The sequence below is a fragment of the Halichoerus grypus genome, chromosome 14 (genome assembly GCF_964656455.1).
Source record: "Halichoerus grypus chromosome 14, mHalGry1.hap1.1, whole genome shotgun sequence".
Lineage (NCBI taxonomy): Eukaryota > Metazoa > Chordata > Mammalia > Carnivora > Phocidae > Halichoerus > Halichoerus grypus.
This window is the reverse complement of record NC_135725.1, coordinates 59,063,678-59,079,822: the sequence shown is the minus strand read 5'-3', so window position 1 is coordinate 59,079,822 and position 16,145 is coordinate 59,063,678. Positions and strand designations below refer to the sequence as shown.

Here is a 16,145-nt window from a genome sequence, read left to right as displayed (position 1 = left end):
TCCACAGGGGCCACTCAGCCTGCACCCTGCGGGATGGTGTAGGCCCAGTAACGCTCAAAGACTGCATATCAGGAAGGATTTTTGTGACCCTTAGCATGGCTTGACAGAAAGAGAAAAAAAAGGAGGGGGGAAGAAGAAAAGTATGTCCATGGGAGAAACAGGCTCCTTATCACTAAGGGCCTGCAGACAGAAGCAGGATGAGGCTAGCCACAGAAATTGGAGAGGATTTCTCCCTAGGAATGGTTTGAATTTAGTAGTCTGGGAGCACGTATTGAGCACGTCCTCATTCATTCCCCTGATGCCTAGCACGGTGCCTGGTGTCTGGTAGAAACTCAATCTCTTCTTCATTCTGGAACGGATAAACGCAGGACGAATAAAAGGGAACTATCTCATGCAAGTGAGGCGCTCACAAGAATTGGGGCTCCCTCCAGACCCAGGTGTGGGCAGCGTGTCCCATGGGTTTACTGACATCAATGCCAGGTGCCCAAAACACTAAGGAAAAGTTGACTTATGTTCATTACCTGGTGGGAAGATTGGGGGAGAATGTGGGAGAAAGATGTTCACCCAGTAGGATAAAAGGACCACCAACATTTGGCCCTTGACAGAAGCAAACATCTGCTGTGAGCATGATGTACGTGTCACACAGTTGGGAGGACTGGATTCTAGACTCACCTTGCCACAGACCCACGACATGATCTCAGTTTCCTACCTTCAGTGAGATTCAACAGGTTCGCCTCTCAGGGAGCTTTCCATGCTGATGCCCTACGAGTTCATGGGGGTGAAGTGGCTCTGGCTCCGACCCAGAGAAAATAGGAGTTTGGGGGGCAGTCCAGCTACTCCTTCAAATTGCAGCTCAAAAGCCCACGATGAAGGCAGATTCTGAAGGTCAGTCCGCACACAGTAGCTGACGAACAGACCCTGTGGAGGGACAGGTGGATGAGCCTGCTGAGAGGCTCAGAGTTCAGCAGCCCCTCCGAGGAGAGGCATGCCTCATGCATGGAGACCAGAGCCAAGCTGAAGACACAACCAGACGTCTGCAGGTTGAGAAATAAAGGAGAAGGGCATTCCCAACAGTGGGAAGAGTGTAAAGCAGCTCAGAGGCTTCCTGAAAGCCAGGAGAACCCTCAGGAACCATCTAGCCCAGATTCTCAAGTGTGCTACCGTGGCCAGCAGAAGCAGCGTCACCCACACAAACTGAGTCAGAAGCTCTGGGGATGGAGCCCAGCAATCTGTGTTTTAACAAACTTTCCAGGTGATTCTGCTACACATTAAGATTTGAGGACCTCTGATTTTCCCCCAAACTATGTTAGTAGAACACTTATCTGCTGTAGGGGTGTCTGGGTGACTCTTGGTTTCAGCTCAGGTCATGATCTCAGGGTCGTGAGCTGAGCCCTGTGTCCAGCTATGCTCAGCAGGAAGTCTGCTGGAGATTCTCTCTCTCCCTTTGCCCCTCCCCTCTTGTGCACATACTCTCTCTCACTCTCTCTTACTTAAGAATACTTATCTGCTGTAGATTAATATAAAAAGAGGACCCATGGTCAAGTAAGTTTGGGAATTACTTGCCCTATACCACTTTTGGAAGGTCACAAATCACATTGGCATATAAGAAGTCCTGCAGTAAAGGGCTTTATTTACTTTCAATTAATTTAGTGTTGTCTCAAATTAATTTTTCAGATTGCCTACTAACATTTTCATTAACACTCTCTCAGGGAAATGCTGATCCAGATCAATGCTCACTTTTCACATGGATGAATTGCAGCCCAGAAGTGCACAGATTGCCCAAACTCAAGGACAGAGTGTGTGTAAGAACTGGAAAAGGCCCTAGCAACATACCCCCACCCAAAAGAGGCTCTGTGGGCTCTCCCACCACCCTGCACCCTCTTTCCCTCCATCCCAGCCATGTGCCCCCTTGAGCACAGCAATATGGAGCTGGTCAATAGGACAGAGATCTCTGAGTTCTTTCTGAAAGGATTTTCTGGTTACCCAGCCCTGGAGCACCTGCTCTTCCCTCTGTGCTCAACCATGTACCTGGTGACCCTGCTGGGGAACACAGCCATCGTGGCAGTGAGTGTCCTGGACGTCCGCCTGCACACGCCCATGTACTTCTTCCTGGGCAACCTCTCTATCCTGGACATCTGCTACACGTCTACCTTTGTGCCTCTGATGCTGGTCCACCTCCTGTCAGCCCAGAAGACTATCTCCTTTACTGGCTGCGCCATCCAGATGTGTCTGAGCCTCTCCATGGGCTCCACAGAGTGTCTGCTTCTTGCCATCATGGCCTGTGATCGCTACCTGGCCATTTGCCGGCCACTCAGGTACCCCGTGCTCATGAGCCCCCGGCTCTGCTTGTCGCTGGCGGGAACCGCCTGGGTCCTCTGTCTCTTCAAGTCAGTGACTGAGACAGTCATTGCCATGAGGCTGCCCTTCTGCGGCCACCACGTGGTTAGTCACTTCACCTGTGAGATCCTGGCAGTGCTGAAGCTGGCATGCAGTGACACCTCTGTCAGTGACGTCTTCCTGCTGGTGGGGGCCATCCTGCTGCTGCCTATACCCCTGGCATTCGTCTGCCTGTCCTACACACTTATCCTGGCCACCGTCCTGAGAGTGCCCTCAGCTGCCGGACGCCGCAAAGCCTTCTCCACCTGCTCGGCGCACCTGGCTGTGGTGATGCTTTTCTATGGCACCGTCATATTCATGTACCTGAAACCCAAGAGCAAGGAGGCCCGCATCTCTGATGAGGTCTTCACGGTCCTCTATGCCATGGTCACGCCCATGCTGAACCCTGTCATCTATAGCCTGAGGAACAAGGAGGTGAGGGAGGCTGCCAAGAAAGTGTGGGGTAGGAGTTGGACCCAGTGAGGGAGGCCTGGGATCTTCAGATTAGTAGGTGAGGCCTTCATAGGCCTACAGTGAGGACAGGCGGGGCGCAGGGCTGTCTGGAATCTTCATCCCAGAAAGGCAGCACCGAGTCCCACTGATGCTGCGCCAGAATTGCTCACAAAGCACCCTCGGCTCCTTCCCTGGCATCACCCTGGCCGGCTCTCCACATCACTTCCTGTACCTTCACGCCAGCTCCTGGCTGGCCTCAAGACCGCACTCCTAGTGGTCCTTCCACTCTATCCTCCCTGGGGCATCCAGAGGGACCTCTGTGAAAGGCAAATGTGATCACATCCTCTCCTGACTGAAGCCCCCAAAAAGCTCCCCCTACTCTCAGGACAAAGTGTAAGCTCCTCCGTGGGGCATTCTAGGCCTTCACAAGCTGGCCCTGCTGGTCCTGACTAACCCCCAACCTTCTGCCCCACATTCTCCCACCTGACCAGCCAGGTGTGAGCCCCAGTGTTGCCCAGCCCTGCCCAGCTCTGTGCTTCCCACGAGGCAGCCACACCCAGCACACACCTCCAGGATGGCCGGACCCTCGAGGCCCAGCTCAAATGCCACCTCCCCCAGGAAGCCTCCTCACTGAGCTCCTCCTGTTTTATTTTCAGTGTTACTGTAAAAGCAGGGATGGTCAGAATCTACTGTGTCCCAAGGTCCAGCCCTGCCCAACCGTAGGCCCCCCATAGGTTTTGTAAATAAATACATGAACACAACAGTGTAGGGGAGATGCTGGCAGAGCCTGGCGTCCTTCCTGAACCTGAGCAGAGCGGAGACAGGCATGGCCTGGTGCCCTGGGAGGTGACAGTAGAGGCAGTGATGAGGCCCAGAGTCCATGATCCCCAGAGCGGTCCAGCCACAGGGGTACCGGTGACACTGAGCAGCCCAGGACCTGTGTTCCCAACATCGGTCTTGAGCAGGAACAGCAGCTGTTGCCATGCCTCCCAGTCCAGCATCCAGGCCTCACCTCGCTTTGGGGAGACTTGCTTTACCCTTCCTTACCTCATCACAGGGATCCTGCCAGAGCTGCCCCTTCCTGGTGCTCAGCCTCTTCCCAGCTTTCCTTTCTGACAACTCAGTGAGCACGCAGTAGAAACGGATGCAGATTCACAGAGTAACTCCTTCCCTGCCCGCCCCCACCCTGCCTCAGTTGCACCATCTATATGATGGGGACACGGGCCTTGGCCTCCAAGAAGCAGTCCAGCTCTCCTGCCCCCTGCCACGGGGAAGCCCAGTCCTTGCTAGGGCCCTCAGTTCCGCTCCAGTCCCTCTTTCCGCTTCCCATGTTGGTAGGAGAGAAGCGCAGCCTGCCCCCTGAAGCTCTACCCTCTCTGACCAAGCCACACTGAAGCCTACCCACCAAGATGTCCAGTCTTTGAGGCCACGACAGGAGTTTGGACGTTATCATGCGGGCACTGGGGTTTACAATCACATTTACTTTTAAATAGCTCACTGATTAGATACCATTTTCCACCCATGAAATTGGTGAAGAATTTTTTTAATTTCTGTTGGTAATGAAGGTGCAGTGAAGAAGTAATGCCCTACGCTGCTGGTGGGGATGGCAATAAGTTAATATAAACTTCCTGAAAAGTCAGTTGGAAGTATGATCCAAAAGACTTTAAAAATTGCTAGACTCTATGACCTAACCCATCTACTTCTAAGAATTAGTCTAATATGATCATTAGAAGCATAAAGATTTATGAACAAGGATATGTATGAGGACATCAATCATAGCATTATTTATAGTAACAAAAAGTTGTAAGAATCTTAACATCCAATCATAGAAGAATGTCCAAATAAATACTGGTGGTGTCCAATGATAGAATGTGATACAGACTTCAAAAAATTCTTATTTTCTGAAGAATATTTGATAATGAGAAATGCTCACAATGTAATTCATAGAAAATGATCCCAATGTTATTTTTTAAAGTATTTCTGTTATGGATTTATGAGTTAGTATATATGCAAAAAATCCTGGGAAACCAGGACAAAATATTAAGAGTTGTTTCCACTGGGTGGTGGGGTTAAATAGGATTGATCGGTTAGAGCCAATTGTTTTCTTATTTAACTAATTCCAATATTTCCAATATTTATATAATATGAACATGACTTTGAACTTAAAAGTCATGTTCTAATTTTGAATTTAAAAATAAGGTGATACATTTTTAAGAAATGCAAGATCACCTGGTTCCAGAATAGAGCACTGATGAGAAGGCCTCCAGCCCGAGAGGCAGGAAGTGAGGAAGCTGCTCCCCTATTCCAGGCTCTCATGGTGGGGATGGGAATAAGTCAGGGGCAACCTGACCCACTGGGCAACCAAGCAGAGAGAGGGCAGCTGAGAAATACTTGGGATACGCAGACGACTGCAGAGCTGGAAGATGGAGAGAGAGGCCTGTGAGGTGCAGCCTGTGTTTCTGGCTTATTTGCTGCCCGCTGAGACAAAGATGGGGAAGATGAGAGATGCAGGGGGATGGTGTTGAGTTCCAGGTGTCCACGGGTGGCAAGAGGGCACTGTTCCACGAGCACAGAGAAAACAAGTGGTAACAGTCTTCGAATGTTTGACTTTGACCTGGGATCTTGATAAAGATTCAGAAGGACAAATCATAGTATAAGGGAAAACTCTGTCGCTGCTGCTGATTTATTTAAGGCTGTGTTGTAGTCTTTACAACAACTGTGTCGGTTGTTAGTCTTTATGAAGGGAAGGGAGAGGAAACCTGAAGAAACCTGACTGAATCCCTGACGTAAAGTCCCTCACAAGTGCTCGCGGCCTCATACTCTATACAGCAATGCGCTTTCCGGAACTTTCATGAGTCCCGATCCTCACAACATTCTCGAATGGAGACACCCCTTCTCACAGACCAAGACACCCATGCCTAGGACAGGGGGCCCCAGACTTCAATCCTCGGATCCAAGTGGCAGGGCGGCACCGAGACCCAATCAGATTCTGTCCAGTGTTTCTCCTGCACCCATCTCACCGCAGCCAGGCCCTCCCAGGGAAGCACAAGAATCCTGGGGTCTCTGAGCCCCACAGCTGCCAAACCCACAGACTTGCGTAGTTCCAGAGTCTGAACTTTAAATTGGGCAGGGACTGCGAGGTTCCCCAGGGCACGGAGCAGAGAGCTATGTGGCAAGGGACCAGGAGGCTGGTCCTCGAGGCTTTGGCCCTGGCCCATCCCAGCACAGTGTGTCTGCCAGTTATGAGCTCAGCACTTGCGGGCTCTGCTCTCCCAAGCCCTGGGTCAGGACACCTGGCAGCCTGCTCCAGCTACCTGCATGTGCTTATGCCACTGGGCAATAGGTATGATGAGGTAAGGATGATCCATCTAGCCTGCGGACTATTCTCATGAAATCTTCTTTAAACATATGAAAACTAGAATATCTGCTTGTGAAAGAGGACATAATGATACAAGTGATATTGGTTACCACGTACTGATTACTTACCATGTGCCAGGCTCTGTGCTAAGAGCTCTGCACGCCTCATCTCACTGGATCCTCAAAACAACCCCACAAGGAAACACTATGCTTATCTCTACTTTACAGGTAAGGGAGGTGAGGCTGAGAAAACTGCTAGCAAGTGGCAGCTCTGGGACTTGAGCCCTGGTGGGTCTGACTCCAAAGCCCACACTCACCTGCTCTGCCATCTAGCAAGGAAGTGGTCAAGCGGGAATCCTAGATCCAGGCATGTCAGGGAAATTGCAACAGAAGCTTCGGTCCTTTTATGCCCATCCCCTTTCTTTTAAAATAATTTGTGAAGCCTAAAATAAAATATTAAATGGTTCAAACTAGATTCGCCAGCCAATGAAATTGATATAATATTTACCTTGCAAAGTAACCCTGGGTCTGTCAGACTTCAGGGTTGGAAGTTGCTAGACAGAGTGAGGAAATGTTTTAGAGGTGACAGGGTACTAGAGGTCACCTAATTGAGTGGTTCCATTCAAGGAGAAATCTGACCAAGGTCATACAGCAGAATCGGAACAAAGGCAACAATCAAACCTGGATCCCTCACTCCTGTCCCACGGCTCCCAGTCCTGGTTCATGGCATCACCCTACCTTTCAGGAGGTCTAAAACTGGCGTGTGGAATTCGACAATTATTCTCAGAGACACTCGGTTTGCTATCTCGCGTGTGAGACACTGGCGGATACAAGTCAGAGTGGTTTTCCGAGTGTATTGGGAAACCACCTCATACCCAAATATTCAGGAGATTTCGGGTTTTCCTTCTCCTGGCATGTGGTAGGATCACCCAGGGCCAGTGGGGTGTGGGCGGATGTGACCCATGCCACTTCTGGGGCGGGGCATGTAACTGCTGGTATGAACGCCTAGTGTGTCCTTCCCCAGCCATAACAGCTGGTGACGTCGGGATGGCGGAGGCTCCCTCAGCCAGGGTCTCTGAGCAGCTCGACATGGAACAGAGCCCCCTGAAAAGCTACAAAGGACATGGAGCATGAGAAAGAAAGAAACCGTCGTCATGGTAAGCCACTAAGATGATGTGTGTTACTGCAGCAAAACCTAGCTCATCGTCACTGACGCACCCAGGGAACAGCAGCTGCTCCCTGACGTCCCCTCCCATGCCCAGGGTGCAGAGTCAAAGCTGTCGGTTACCCGGAAGCATGGTATTTCCTAGACACAGACTTGTTTCTTTGGGGCCATAAGCCTGTGGCTCCATGAGCGGGTTCTAATTTCCATGAATGTGTGATGATCAGACTCTTAAATTGTCAGGAGACCCACTCCTCTCTGAGTAGCTCCTCTGAAAGAGCAGGGAGAAGCCCGGTACCCCCCGCCCCCCCCGCTCTTCTCCAGCAATGACAACAGCTGCTTCCTCGATTGCTGTGTGTGTGCTGGTGGGGGAGGTGCTCTCAAGGCGAGACGTCTGGGACTGGGCTGTGGGGGGGCGGCGGATTTGGGGCAGCGGAACAGTACGGGATCTCAATGGCAGTCCCCAGCACCTCCTGGGTGCAGGCACTGGAGGGCAGCTGTGATGGATCGGACACAAGCCTCTGATTACAAGAGCTCAGTCTATTGAGAGAGAGACCACACACTACCATGCAAGGCAGAATGCGATTACCCTGTGCTTAGAGCTGTGAGCATCGTGTTGTTGGGCTGGTCAGTCCTACGAGGGCATCTGAGCAGACTGCAGAGAAGGGGTGTGAGAGCCGAGCCTCGAAGGATGAGTGGAAGGGAAAGGCCGCTCCAGGCTGAGGCAAGAACATGAGAAGAGGGACGAGACAGGAGTGTGCGAGTTTGACCATTAATGGGAGGTGGTCTGGTGAGGTTGGAGCAGGTGTACGTGAAGGGATGGAAGGGAGATGAGGCAAGGGGGCGGGCCGGAGCCTGTTCTCAAAAGCCCTTAAATGCCTCTGCCATTCCGTCTTGGTCTTTTTGTTAGAGACAAGGGCAAGGAAGAGAAATATGGAGACAGGTGGTTTCCCACCTTTCACCTACTTGAGACCTACCCCCCCACACACACACACCCCTATGTCAGGTGTCAGAATTCGAGGTTCATATAGGTCATTTTGTAATAACACACCCAATAAGGACCAAACCCTTATACTTGCATCTGAAATGCTGTGGGCATAATCTAGACACATGAAGTCATAACCTAGAAAAGGTGCTTCCTTTTAACTTCTTTACAGATTTCAAGTTTTACTTTGTCTTTCCATCCCAAGTTCTCAAAGAGAACCTCCGGTTTCTAAAGTCCAGAGAGAGGAAGGGACGTGTCCAAGTTCACCTAGCATGAGGGAATGAGTGTAAACTCCATTAGGGCGGAAACCACATCTGCTTCTGCTGTATTCCCACCTCCTAGCACAGGGCCTGGCACATAGTAAGTGTCCCACAACTATTTGTTTAATGAGTGAATGAACGAGCCACCATCACACTCAGGCAATTCTCTTTTTGCCGAACCTCAGCAAGAGAAACCTTACCCTTAGTTGTTCGTGTGTTTAAGATCTAAAGTCAGGTGCTGACCCAGATTAAACCGCGGCCCCCGTACACTCCAGAAACCCCCTTAATAATCACCCTGATTCAGGCCGGAGGAGGGGAAAGTGGCACAGGCTCTGGGGATGGAGGGGGTCATGACAGAAGCTGGAGCTCGTCGGGAGGCGGCAAGCGCAGATCCGGCAGGAGCCCTGTGGCTGAAGATATGCAGTCTTTGCTCAGGATCCTCAGACAACAGGTAGTGCTGGGCGGCTCACAAGCACCTTTGCGGGTATGTTTCCTCTGAGCTACACAGCACTTCCATTTTTCAAAGGGACACTGAGTCTCAGAGAAGCCACGTGACTTAGTCAACCTCACACAGCTAATTAGTACTGACACTGACACTGGGGTGCAAAGCTTGAATATCTGTCGAGTGATTGCTCTTGGCAGCACGCACTGTGGGAGTGTGGGAAGGAAGGAGACAGGTCCTGCTCTCAAGTGTAGTAGAGGAGATGGTCACACAGCACACGGTAGATGAACACAGAGGGACAGCCAAGGGCTAAGGGAGTGCAAGAAGGGAGCAGGTAACCCCTCAAGGAGCAGGAGGGAGAGGGGAGACAGAGAGATGGAACTGTGCTCTGAGGGACGAGCAGGAAGCCCCCATGGGGGTAAGGAAGGGAGGACATGCCTCTAAAAGGGCACTTCTTGGGGCACCTGGGTGGCTCAGCCAGTTAAGCTGCTGACTCTTGATTTCAGCTCAGGTCATGATCTCAGGGTCCTGGGATCGAGCCTCGAGTTGGGCTCCACGCTCAGCAGGGAGTCTGCTTCAGGATTCTCTTTCTCCATCTGCCCCCCCCCCCCGCTTGCTCGTTCTTTCTCTCTCTAAAATAAACAAACTTTAAAACAAAACAAAATAAAAGGGAACTTCTTGGGCAAGATGTAGCACTGGGAAAAGACAAGGTTTATTCAGCAGAGGGTGAGGCCACCAGCCCCTAACAAATGCTAGATGCACCGGAGAGGAGGAATGAGGAGGAAAATCTAGCCCTAAAGGACAGACAGGGCTCCAGTGCTGTCACAGGACATCAGCCTCTCAGCCAACCCAGGAATGAGGAGGTGACTGTATCTTCTGTATGTTAAATTTCATACTCAGCTCCTGTTTCTGCTTTAGACCAGGGGTCACCTGGTCCATAAGACAGCCTTCCTGCCTAACAAGACTGCCGTGCCTTGGGGACATTAGGGCTCCCTCCTGTGAATGCCTGACATTGGCATTTCCCCAGGAGGCAGTGAGACCAGCTCAGAAGAGCAATGAAAGCCACCTGGGAGAAAACTGAGGCCCTCCCCGACTCCCCCTTCTTTTTAGAACTAGTCACTGACTGACAATGCCCCTGCCAGATTAGAACCTGGTTTTCCCTCCTCCTGTGACATCACTGCCAGTATCATTTATCCCACAAGGCAATATGGAGGCCAAGAAGGGAGTCATTTGGCTTGCATGACCACTGGAATATATATGTTCTTGTAGGTTCTTTTAAAAATCAATGGATGAGGGGGCTGCCTGAGTGGCTCAGTCGGTTAAGAGTCTGACTCTTGATTTCGGCTCAGGTCATGATCTCAGGATCCTGTGATCGAGCCCCACATTGGGCTCCCCGCTCAGTGGGGAGTCTGCTTGTCTCTCTCTCCCTCTGCCCCTCCCCCTGCTCATGTTCTGTCTCTCTAAAATAAATAAATAATTCTTTAAAAAAAAATTCAACAGATGAGGGAAAGGGAAAAAAAAATCAACAATGGTCTTGGACTTCAAGCTTACACATCCTGTGGAGTGAGGATGATTGATCCTTAATGCCCAAAAGAACCACCAGGTAAGCATCATCCATCACCCACGGGCCTGCAAGAGCTCATATCACCTAGTTCAGGGAAGGGACGACAGCCTTATGATAGGTATGGTATGTTTCTGTCCACTTATTTTTCTTACTGCTGTACCCCAGCACCTAAACAAGATCTAGCACAGAATAAGTATTCAAAGCACATTCAGCAAATGAATGAATCTAAAAGACCATGAGCATAATTCAGCCATATGGGGTCATAACCTAGAAAAGAAGCTTCCTTTAACAGCCAAGAACTCTTTAGATTACAAGAGTGTGCCAAACATGAGTCCTCCTCTCCTGTCTCCCCTGCCCCCACCATGGGGAGAACAATGAGGATCCTAGGGGGCTAGAATGTGTCTCATCTCCCTAAGTTACATCAGAGCTGCAGAGCTGAGAGGGCCAGCTTGCAGGCCTGAAGTCCAATCCTCTCATTATTCAGATGGTGAAACTTAATCGCAGAGGCAGAGATGACCTGCCCCAGGTCAGGTTGCTTGGTTTCCAGGCCAGCAAGAGCTTTTTCTGACACCTGTGTGGTCTAGACAGGAAGGAGGGAGAATGAGATGGCAAACTGGACGGCTGTGACCGAATACGTCTTGCTAGGACTCCGCGAGCACCATAACCTCGAGACGGTCCTGTTTGTGCTCTGCCTGGCCATCTACTCCGTGAATGTGCTGGGGAACTCCCTCCTCATAGGGCTGAGCATGCTGGACCCCCGCCTGCACAGCCCCATGTACTTCTTTCTCAGCAACCTGTCCCTCATGGACATCTGTGGCACATCCTCCTTTGTGCCTCTCATGCTGGTCGACTTCCTGGAAGCCCGGAAGACCATCTCCTTCCCTGGCTGTGCCCTGCAGATGTACCTGACCCTGGCCCTGGGTTCCACGGAGTGCCTGCTCCTGGCCGTGATGGCATATGACCGTTATGTGGCTATCTGCCAGCCGCTTAGGTACCCAGAGATCATGAGCGGGCAGACGTGTGTGCGGATGGCAGTGCTGAGCTGGGGGACAGGCTTTGCCAACTCACTGCTGCAGTCCCTTCTCACCTGGAGCCTCCCCTTCTGTGGCCACAATATCATCAACCACTTCTTCTGTGAGATCTTGGCAGTGCTGAAACTGGCCTGTGGGGACATCTCTCTCAACGCACTGATGTTAATGGTGGCCACAGCGGTCCTGACGCTGGCCCCGCTCCTGCTCATCTGCCTGTCCTACATTTTCATCCTTGCTACCATCCTTAGGGTGCCCTCTGCTGCAGGCCGGCACAAAGCCTTCTCCACCTGCTCTGCCCACATCACAGTGGTGGTGGTTTTCTATGGAACCATCTCCTTCATGTATTTCAAGCCCAAGGCCAAGAACCCTGACCTGGATAAGATTATTGCATTGTTCTATGGGGTCGTGACACCCTCACTGAACCCCATCATCTACAGCCTGAGGAACGCAGAGGTGAAAGCGGCTGCCATAGCCCTGCTGTGGGGAGACCTGCTCTCCAGGAAAATGTCCCACCCTCCCTGTTGCTCTTCAGCTCTATAATGCACAGCAAGCTAGGTCCATCATGGTAATGCCTTCGAATTGCAGGGGCTGAAACCCACATGGGTTTCTCATTCTCACTGCAGGTCCATTAGCAGTTGACTGGGTGGGTGGGGTCTGCTCTGAATCACTGTCCTCATCCCTGGGGCGTCAGGATAAGCAGCCACCATCTGGAACATTACTGGTCACCATGACAAAGCCTGCACTGGCTCTCGAGCTTCGCTTCCACCTCTACTTCATCCGCCAACGCAAGCACGGGCCACAGCCAACATCAAGGGGCAGGCGAAGCACGTTCACATTTGTCGGGAAGGAGCAGGAAGACTGAGAAATGTGTGAATGGTCTAATGGCTGCCACAGTATCCTACAGTCAACCCAAGAGCCACAAGAGATCTGCCTTCCTGTTCTCAGACCATCACCGCCCCACACATGCAGTCAGTCATGAGAACCCTAGATGGGTCCCCTCCTTTCTACTGATACGCCTCCTCAAGAAGCTCCCTCTCTCTCTAATACTGCAACAGCTATGTCACCGCACTCGGATCCTGCAAACTCCCTTCAGAATCCACCCTCTGCACCGGCTGTCAAAACGCCAATCAGAAAAAAATCCAAAAAACAAAACACCAATCAGATCATGCCACTCTCCTGCTTAAATCCTGCCAATGGCTCACTTCCCATGGGATAAAAACCAGACCCCACCTCTCCATCCAACCTCAGCCCGGCTGCTTGCCTCAGGCCTGCTCCACCCACACACACTCTCTGGGTCCAGGGTCCCCCGAACTATTCCCAGTTCCCCAGCAAGTATCAGTCTTTCCTGCCTCTGTCTCCCCCTTGCTCTTCCCTCTCATGTCCAGATGCTTCTTGACCTTTAGCTAATATGTACTGGACCACAGACCAGGCCAAGCATTATTCTGTGTCCTAAGTGCTTTACTGACTGGGGACCACTTGGAATGAGAGAAATCTCAGTGGATGAATACAATATGGACATAGTGACCAGAGAGAACCCTCTCCCAACATCTTGGCATTACAGAAACTCATTCAATCCTTACTCAAATCTGCCCCCCTCTTCCAGAAAACCCTTCTGACCCCTCCTAGCAGGGTGAGGTCTATCCCAGCTCTATGTCCCTCCTTAGTGCCTTCTGTACTCTGCTGACTCTGTCCTGAATCCCAGCTATTTGGGTTTATGCATCCTAGTGACCTGACTCTATACATCCTAATATGAAGGACTAATATTTCTGATACCAGAACAAACACCAAACCCACACCTCTTGGCTCACCATTCAGTCGGCTACATCACTCTGCTCAGGGCCCCAAGGAAGAGACAGAATTGCAGAAAGCAGAGAACAAAGGGATTTTTCCTGGCTTTTGAGCTTCAAAAGCCTAGGCTCTGAAGTCTTAACAGGAGAGACTGAAGGCACAGATAAGATTTGGGAGAAAACCTAAGTAAAAGGGAGGTTTCCCCACCTCCAGATTAATGCTCTAAGCTAGGGAAAAGAGAGAGGAGGGGATGCAATAAGACCACTGGCACAGAAGGGTCCCAAGAAGAAGAGGCCCTGAGCCCCACTCCCTAGGCCAAACCCCTGGACAGATTTGTAGGATCTGAAAGATGGAGCAATTCATGCCTTGTTGGTCAAGTAAAACCCAGAGCAGGCCGCCAGAGTAGAAATGGCTTCAAGGTGTGTCTGGGCAGCCCAGGCCTCACAGGTCTTTGTGGGTAGCACAGAAGTCGGGGAAGGCCTCAGCACTGAAAATGGTTATGCAGACGGGAACAAGAAAGCACTCTGGGATGGCCTGCCTACGCCACTGACTGGGGACCAGGTGGAATGATGGAACTCTCAGGAGATGGGTGCAGTGTGGACCCCAGTGACCAGAAAACAACCTCCCAACATCTTCCCATTATCTAAGATCCTCAAGACTCAGCTGTGACCCTTGTAGAAAGAGAAGAAATCCCAAATGACAAAGGATGTCTCTCAGGCAAAAAAGATGACACTCAGGCAAAATGGGGGCTCAAAATAGAAGCTACATTCTTGCGATATTTCTTGCATATTTGTGACTTGTACCTGCTAGTCCAATTTCCTGAGACCTCAGCTTCCTTTCCTGTTGGGTGTGGGCACCACAACGGAGGTCTGTCTCACTAACTTAAATCCTCTCAGCACGTACACACACACAGACACACACATATACACACACACAACTCCCTACTCCCAGGGGCTGCAGCCTGCCGTGATGGGGCAAAAGGCTCCGGCAAAAGCTCCAGCAGCTCATTCCAGCTGGGCTCCCACCACCCCCGCTGATTTCCTCAGACCCTCTCTTTCCCTCTCCTCCCCACACCCTTGGCCCCAGGAAAAAAGGCAGCACAGAACCAGCAAATACTTCATTGGAGACACACCAGACTCCGCCTGCATCGACTCAGGATACCAGTCACCCCAGCCCCAGCCCCAGCTGTCCTCCAATCCCCCTCCCAGCACGGCACAGCAGGGCACGGCACGGCCCAGACGCTGCCTTGGGAAGGAAGCCTGAGGCCAGAGTTGCTGAGATGCTGGGAAGATCTGGAGACTCAGTTTCCCCAAGATGGACTCCATTTCCTCGAGAATGATGCCACGTCCTGAGAGGGCTTTGTCTCCCTGGGAAGGAATCCATGTCCTTAGGGGGGCTCCACATCCCTGGGAAGGACTCCACACCCCTAGGAGGGACTCCTTGGTCCTGAGGGGCTCTAGGGGCCTGCACAGGCTCCAGTCCTTAAGAAGGACTCCATGGATGCAGGAAGACTCCAGGCCTTCAGGAAGTGCGCCAGGTCCCTAGAAGAGCTCCACGTCCTTAAGAAAGACACCATGTCCTCAAAAATACAACCTGTCTCTTATCAGGGAGGGTTCCACACTCCCAGGAAGGGCTCTCTGCCCCTAGGAAGGGTTCATGTTCCCCAAGGGCCAGGCCCAAAGCCCCTCTCAGCTGGAACAGATGCTGCTGACAGTGGCCCCCCCTGGGCCCACAAGGCCCAGCTCCTCCTGCTCATTGATGCACAGCTGGTAACCGCAGCCCCGGGCCCGGGCTCCAGATGGGACCCGGTGGTCAGTCTTGGCACGTGGGGGCAGCAAGAAGCCCACACTGCCAGCGATGAGCATATGCCAAATGCTGTGAATGTAGAAGTAGTTGTCTCGGGTCTCCACAAAAGCATAGAGTAGGACAGCACTGCCTGCAATAAGGCTGCCAGGACACAGGTAGAAAAGCCAGCGGCGCCACGTGGGTGGGTAGCAGTGCCGGCGGCGGACGCTGCGTACTGTCTGGGGGAAGCAGAGAGGTGGGACTCAGGAATACAAGGCCTTGGAACCCAAGCCAGAACTGGTCATTCTCAGGCTTCCCTGGAGCCCTGGTCATGACCTAAAGGCACCTGCCAAGTCTGGAGTGGGCACCACGAACAGCACAGTGATGATGACAGGGTCCAAGCCCATCTTAAACTGGGGACCAGATCCTTAGGGCCCTGCACCCAAGTCCTGCTGGGACGCCCCCCTCCCGAAGCCCTCCCAACCTTACCCAGGCTGTGGCCAAGATCCCCAGGGCGAAGAGACTGGGTCCAAGCAGGTTCCAGAGTCCATGCCGGTCAAGCTGCAGAGCCATAGACAGCAGCATAGCCCCCAGCAAATACAGCACCTGGAGAAAGAGGACTCCAGGGTCTGGGCCGGGTGGGCGGGAAGCACTTGGCAATGCCCCCAGGGAGAGGTGGGGAGTGAATTTCAAGTAGACTTTGCCTACGGTTGTCCCCCAGGGCCCACTCTGGACTGACCTGCTTGACCACAGGCTGTAAACGAGCCATGGCAATGACAGTGACCCACACGGACATTAAGGAGCCCAGGAAATCACAGAACTGCAGCACATCGTAGTCCATGATGCAGAAAACCACAATGCCTGGCTGGTCACAGGCATGGTAAAACTGGAGGAAGAAATGACAGGCATTGAGAGAACTTGGGTCAACAGTCCAGGTCCATG

General features: G+C 51.9%; 3 protein-coding genes across 8 annotated transcripts in view; 2 read left to right on the top strand and 1 right to left on the bottom strand.

Moving 5' to 3' along the window:
* The first annotated feature begins 1,899 nt into the window (after window positions 1–1,899).
* Window positions 1,900–2,914, top strand: LOC118528717 (olfactory receptor 13J1). Its single transcript, XM_036081275.2, has one exon. The coding sequence runs from the start codon at window positions 1,900–1,902 to the stop codon at window positions 2,857–2,859; it is 960 nt and encodes a 319-aa protein (XP_035937168.1). The 3' UTR covers window positions 2,860–2,914.
* An 8,290-nt stretch (window positions 2,915–11,204) lies between these two features.
* On the top strand, window positions 11,205–12,231 carry LOC118528716 (olfactory receptor 13C7-like). Its single transcript, XM_036081274.2, has one exon. It carries the CDS (start codon window positions 11,205–11,207, stop codon window positions 12,168–12,170), a length of 966 nt encoding a protein of 321 aa, XP_035937167.2. The 3' UTR covers window positions 12,171–12,231.
* A 2,289-nt stretch (window positions 12,232–14,520) lies between these two features.
* Window positions 14,521–16,145, bottom strand: part of TMEM8B (transmembrane protein 8B) — a 41,152-nt gene continuing 39,527 nt past the window's right edge. For 5 of the 6 annotated variants that reach the window (XM_036081244.2, XM_036081245.2, XM_036081236.2 and 2 more), the window contains 3 exons: window positions 15,943–16,089; window positions 15,693–15,809; window positions 14,521–15,438 (listed from right to left, as the gene is read on the bottom strand). In XM_036081244.2, the coding sequence (XP_035937137.2) occupies window positions 15,073–15,438; window positions 15,693–15,809; window positions 15,943–16,089 (630 nt within the window). In that variant the 3' untranslated portion in view covers window positions 14,521–15,072. Of the gene's footprint in view, window positions 15,443–15,692; window positions 15,810–15,942; window positions 16,090–16,145 lie in introns of all 6 variants that reach the window. The other variant, XM_036081232.2, reaches the window with a different exon arrangement.

Bases quoted from the DNA above. Each gene is read 5' to 3' on its own strand.
- LOC118528717 (XM_036081275.2), top strand. From the start codon at position 1,900: ATGTGCCCCCTTGAGCACAGCAATATGGAGCTGGTCAATAGGACAGAG.
- LOC118528716 (XM_036081274.2), top strand. From the start codon at position 11,205: ATGGCAAACTGGACGGCTGTGACCGAATACGTCTTGCTAGGACTCCGC.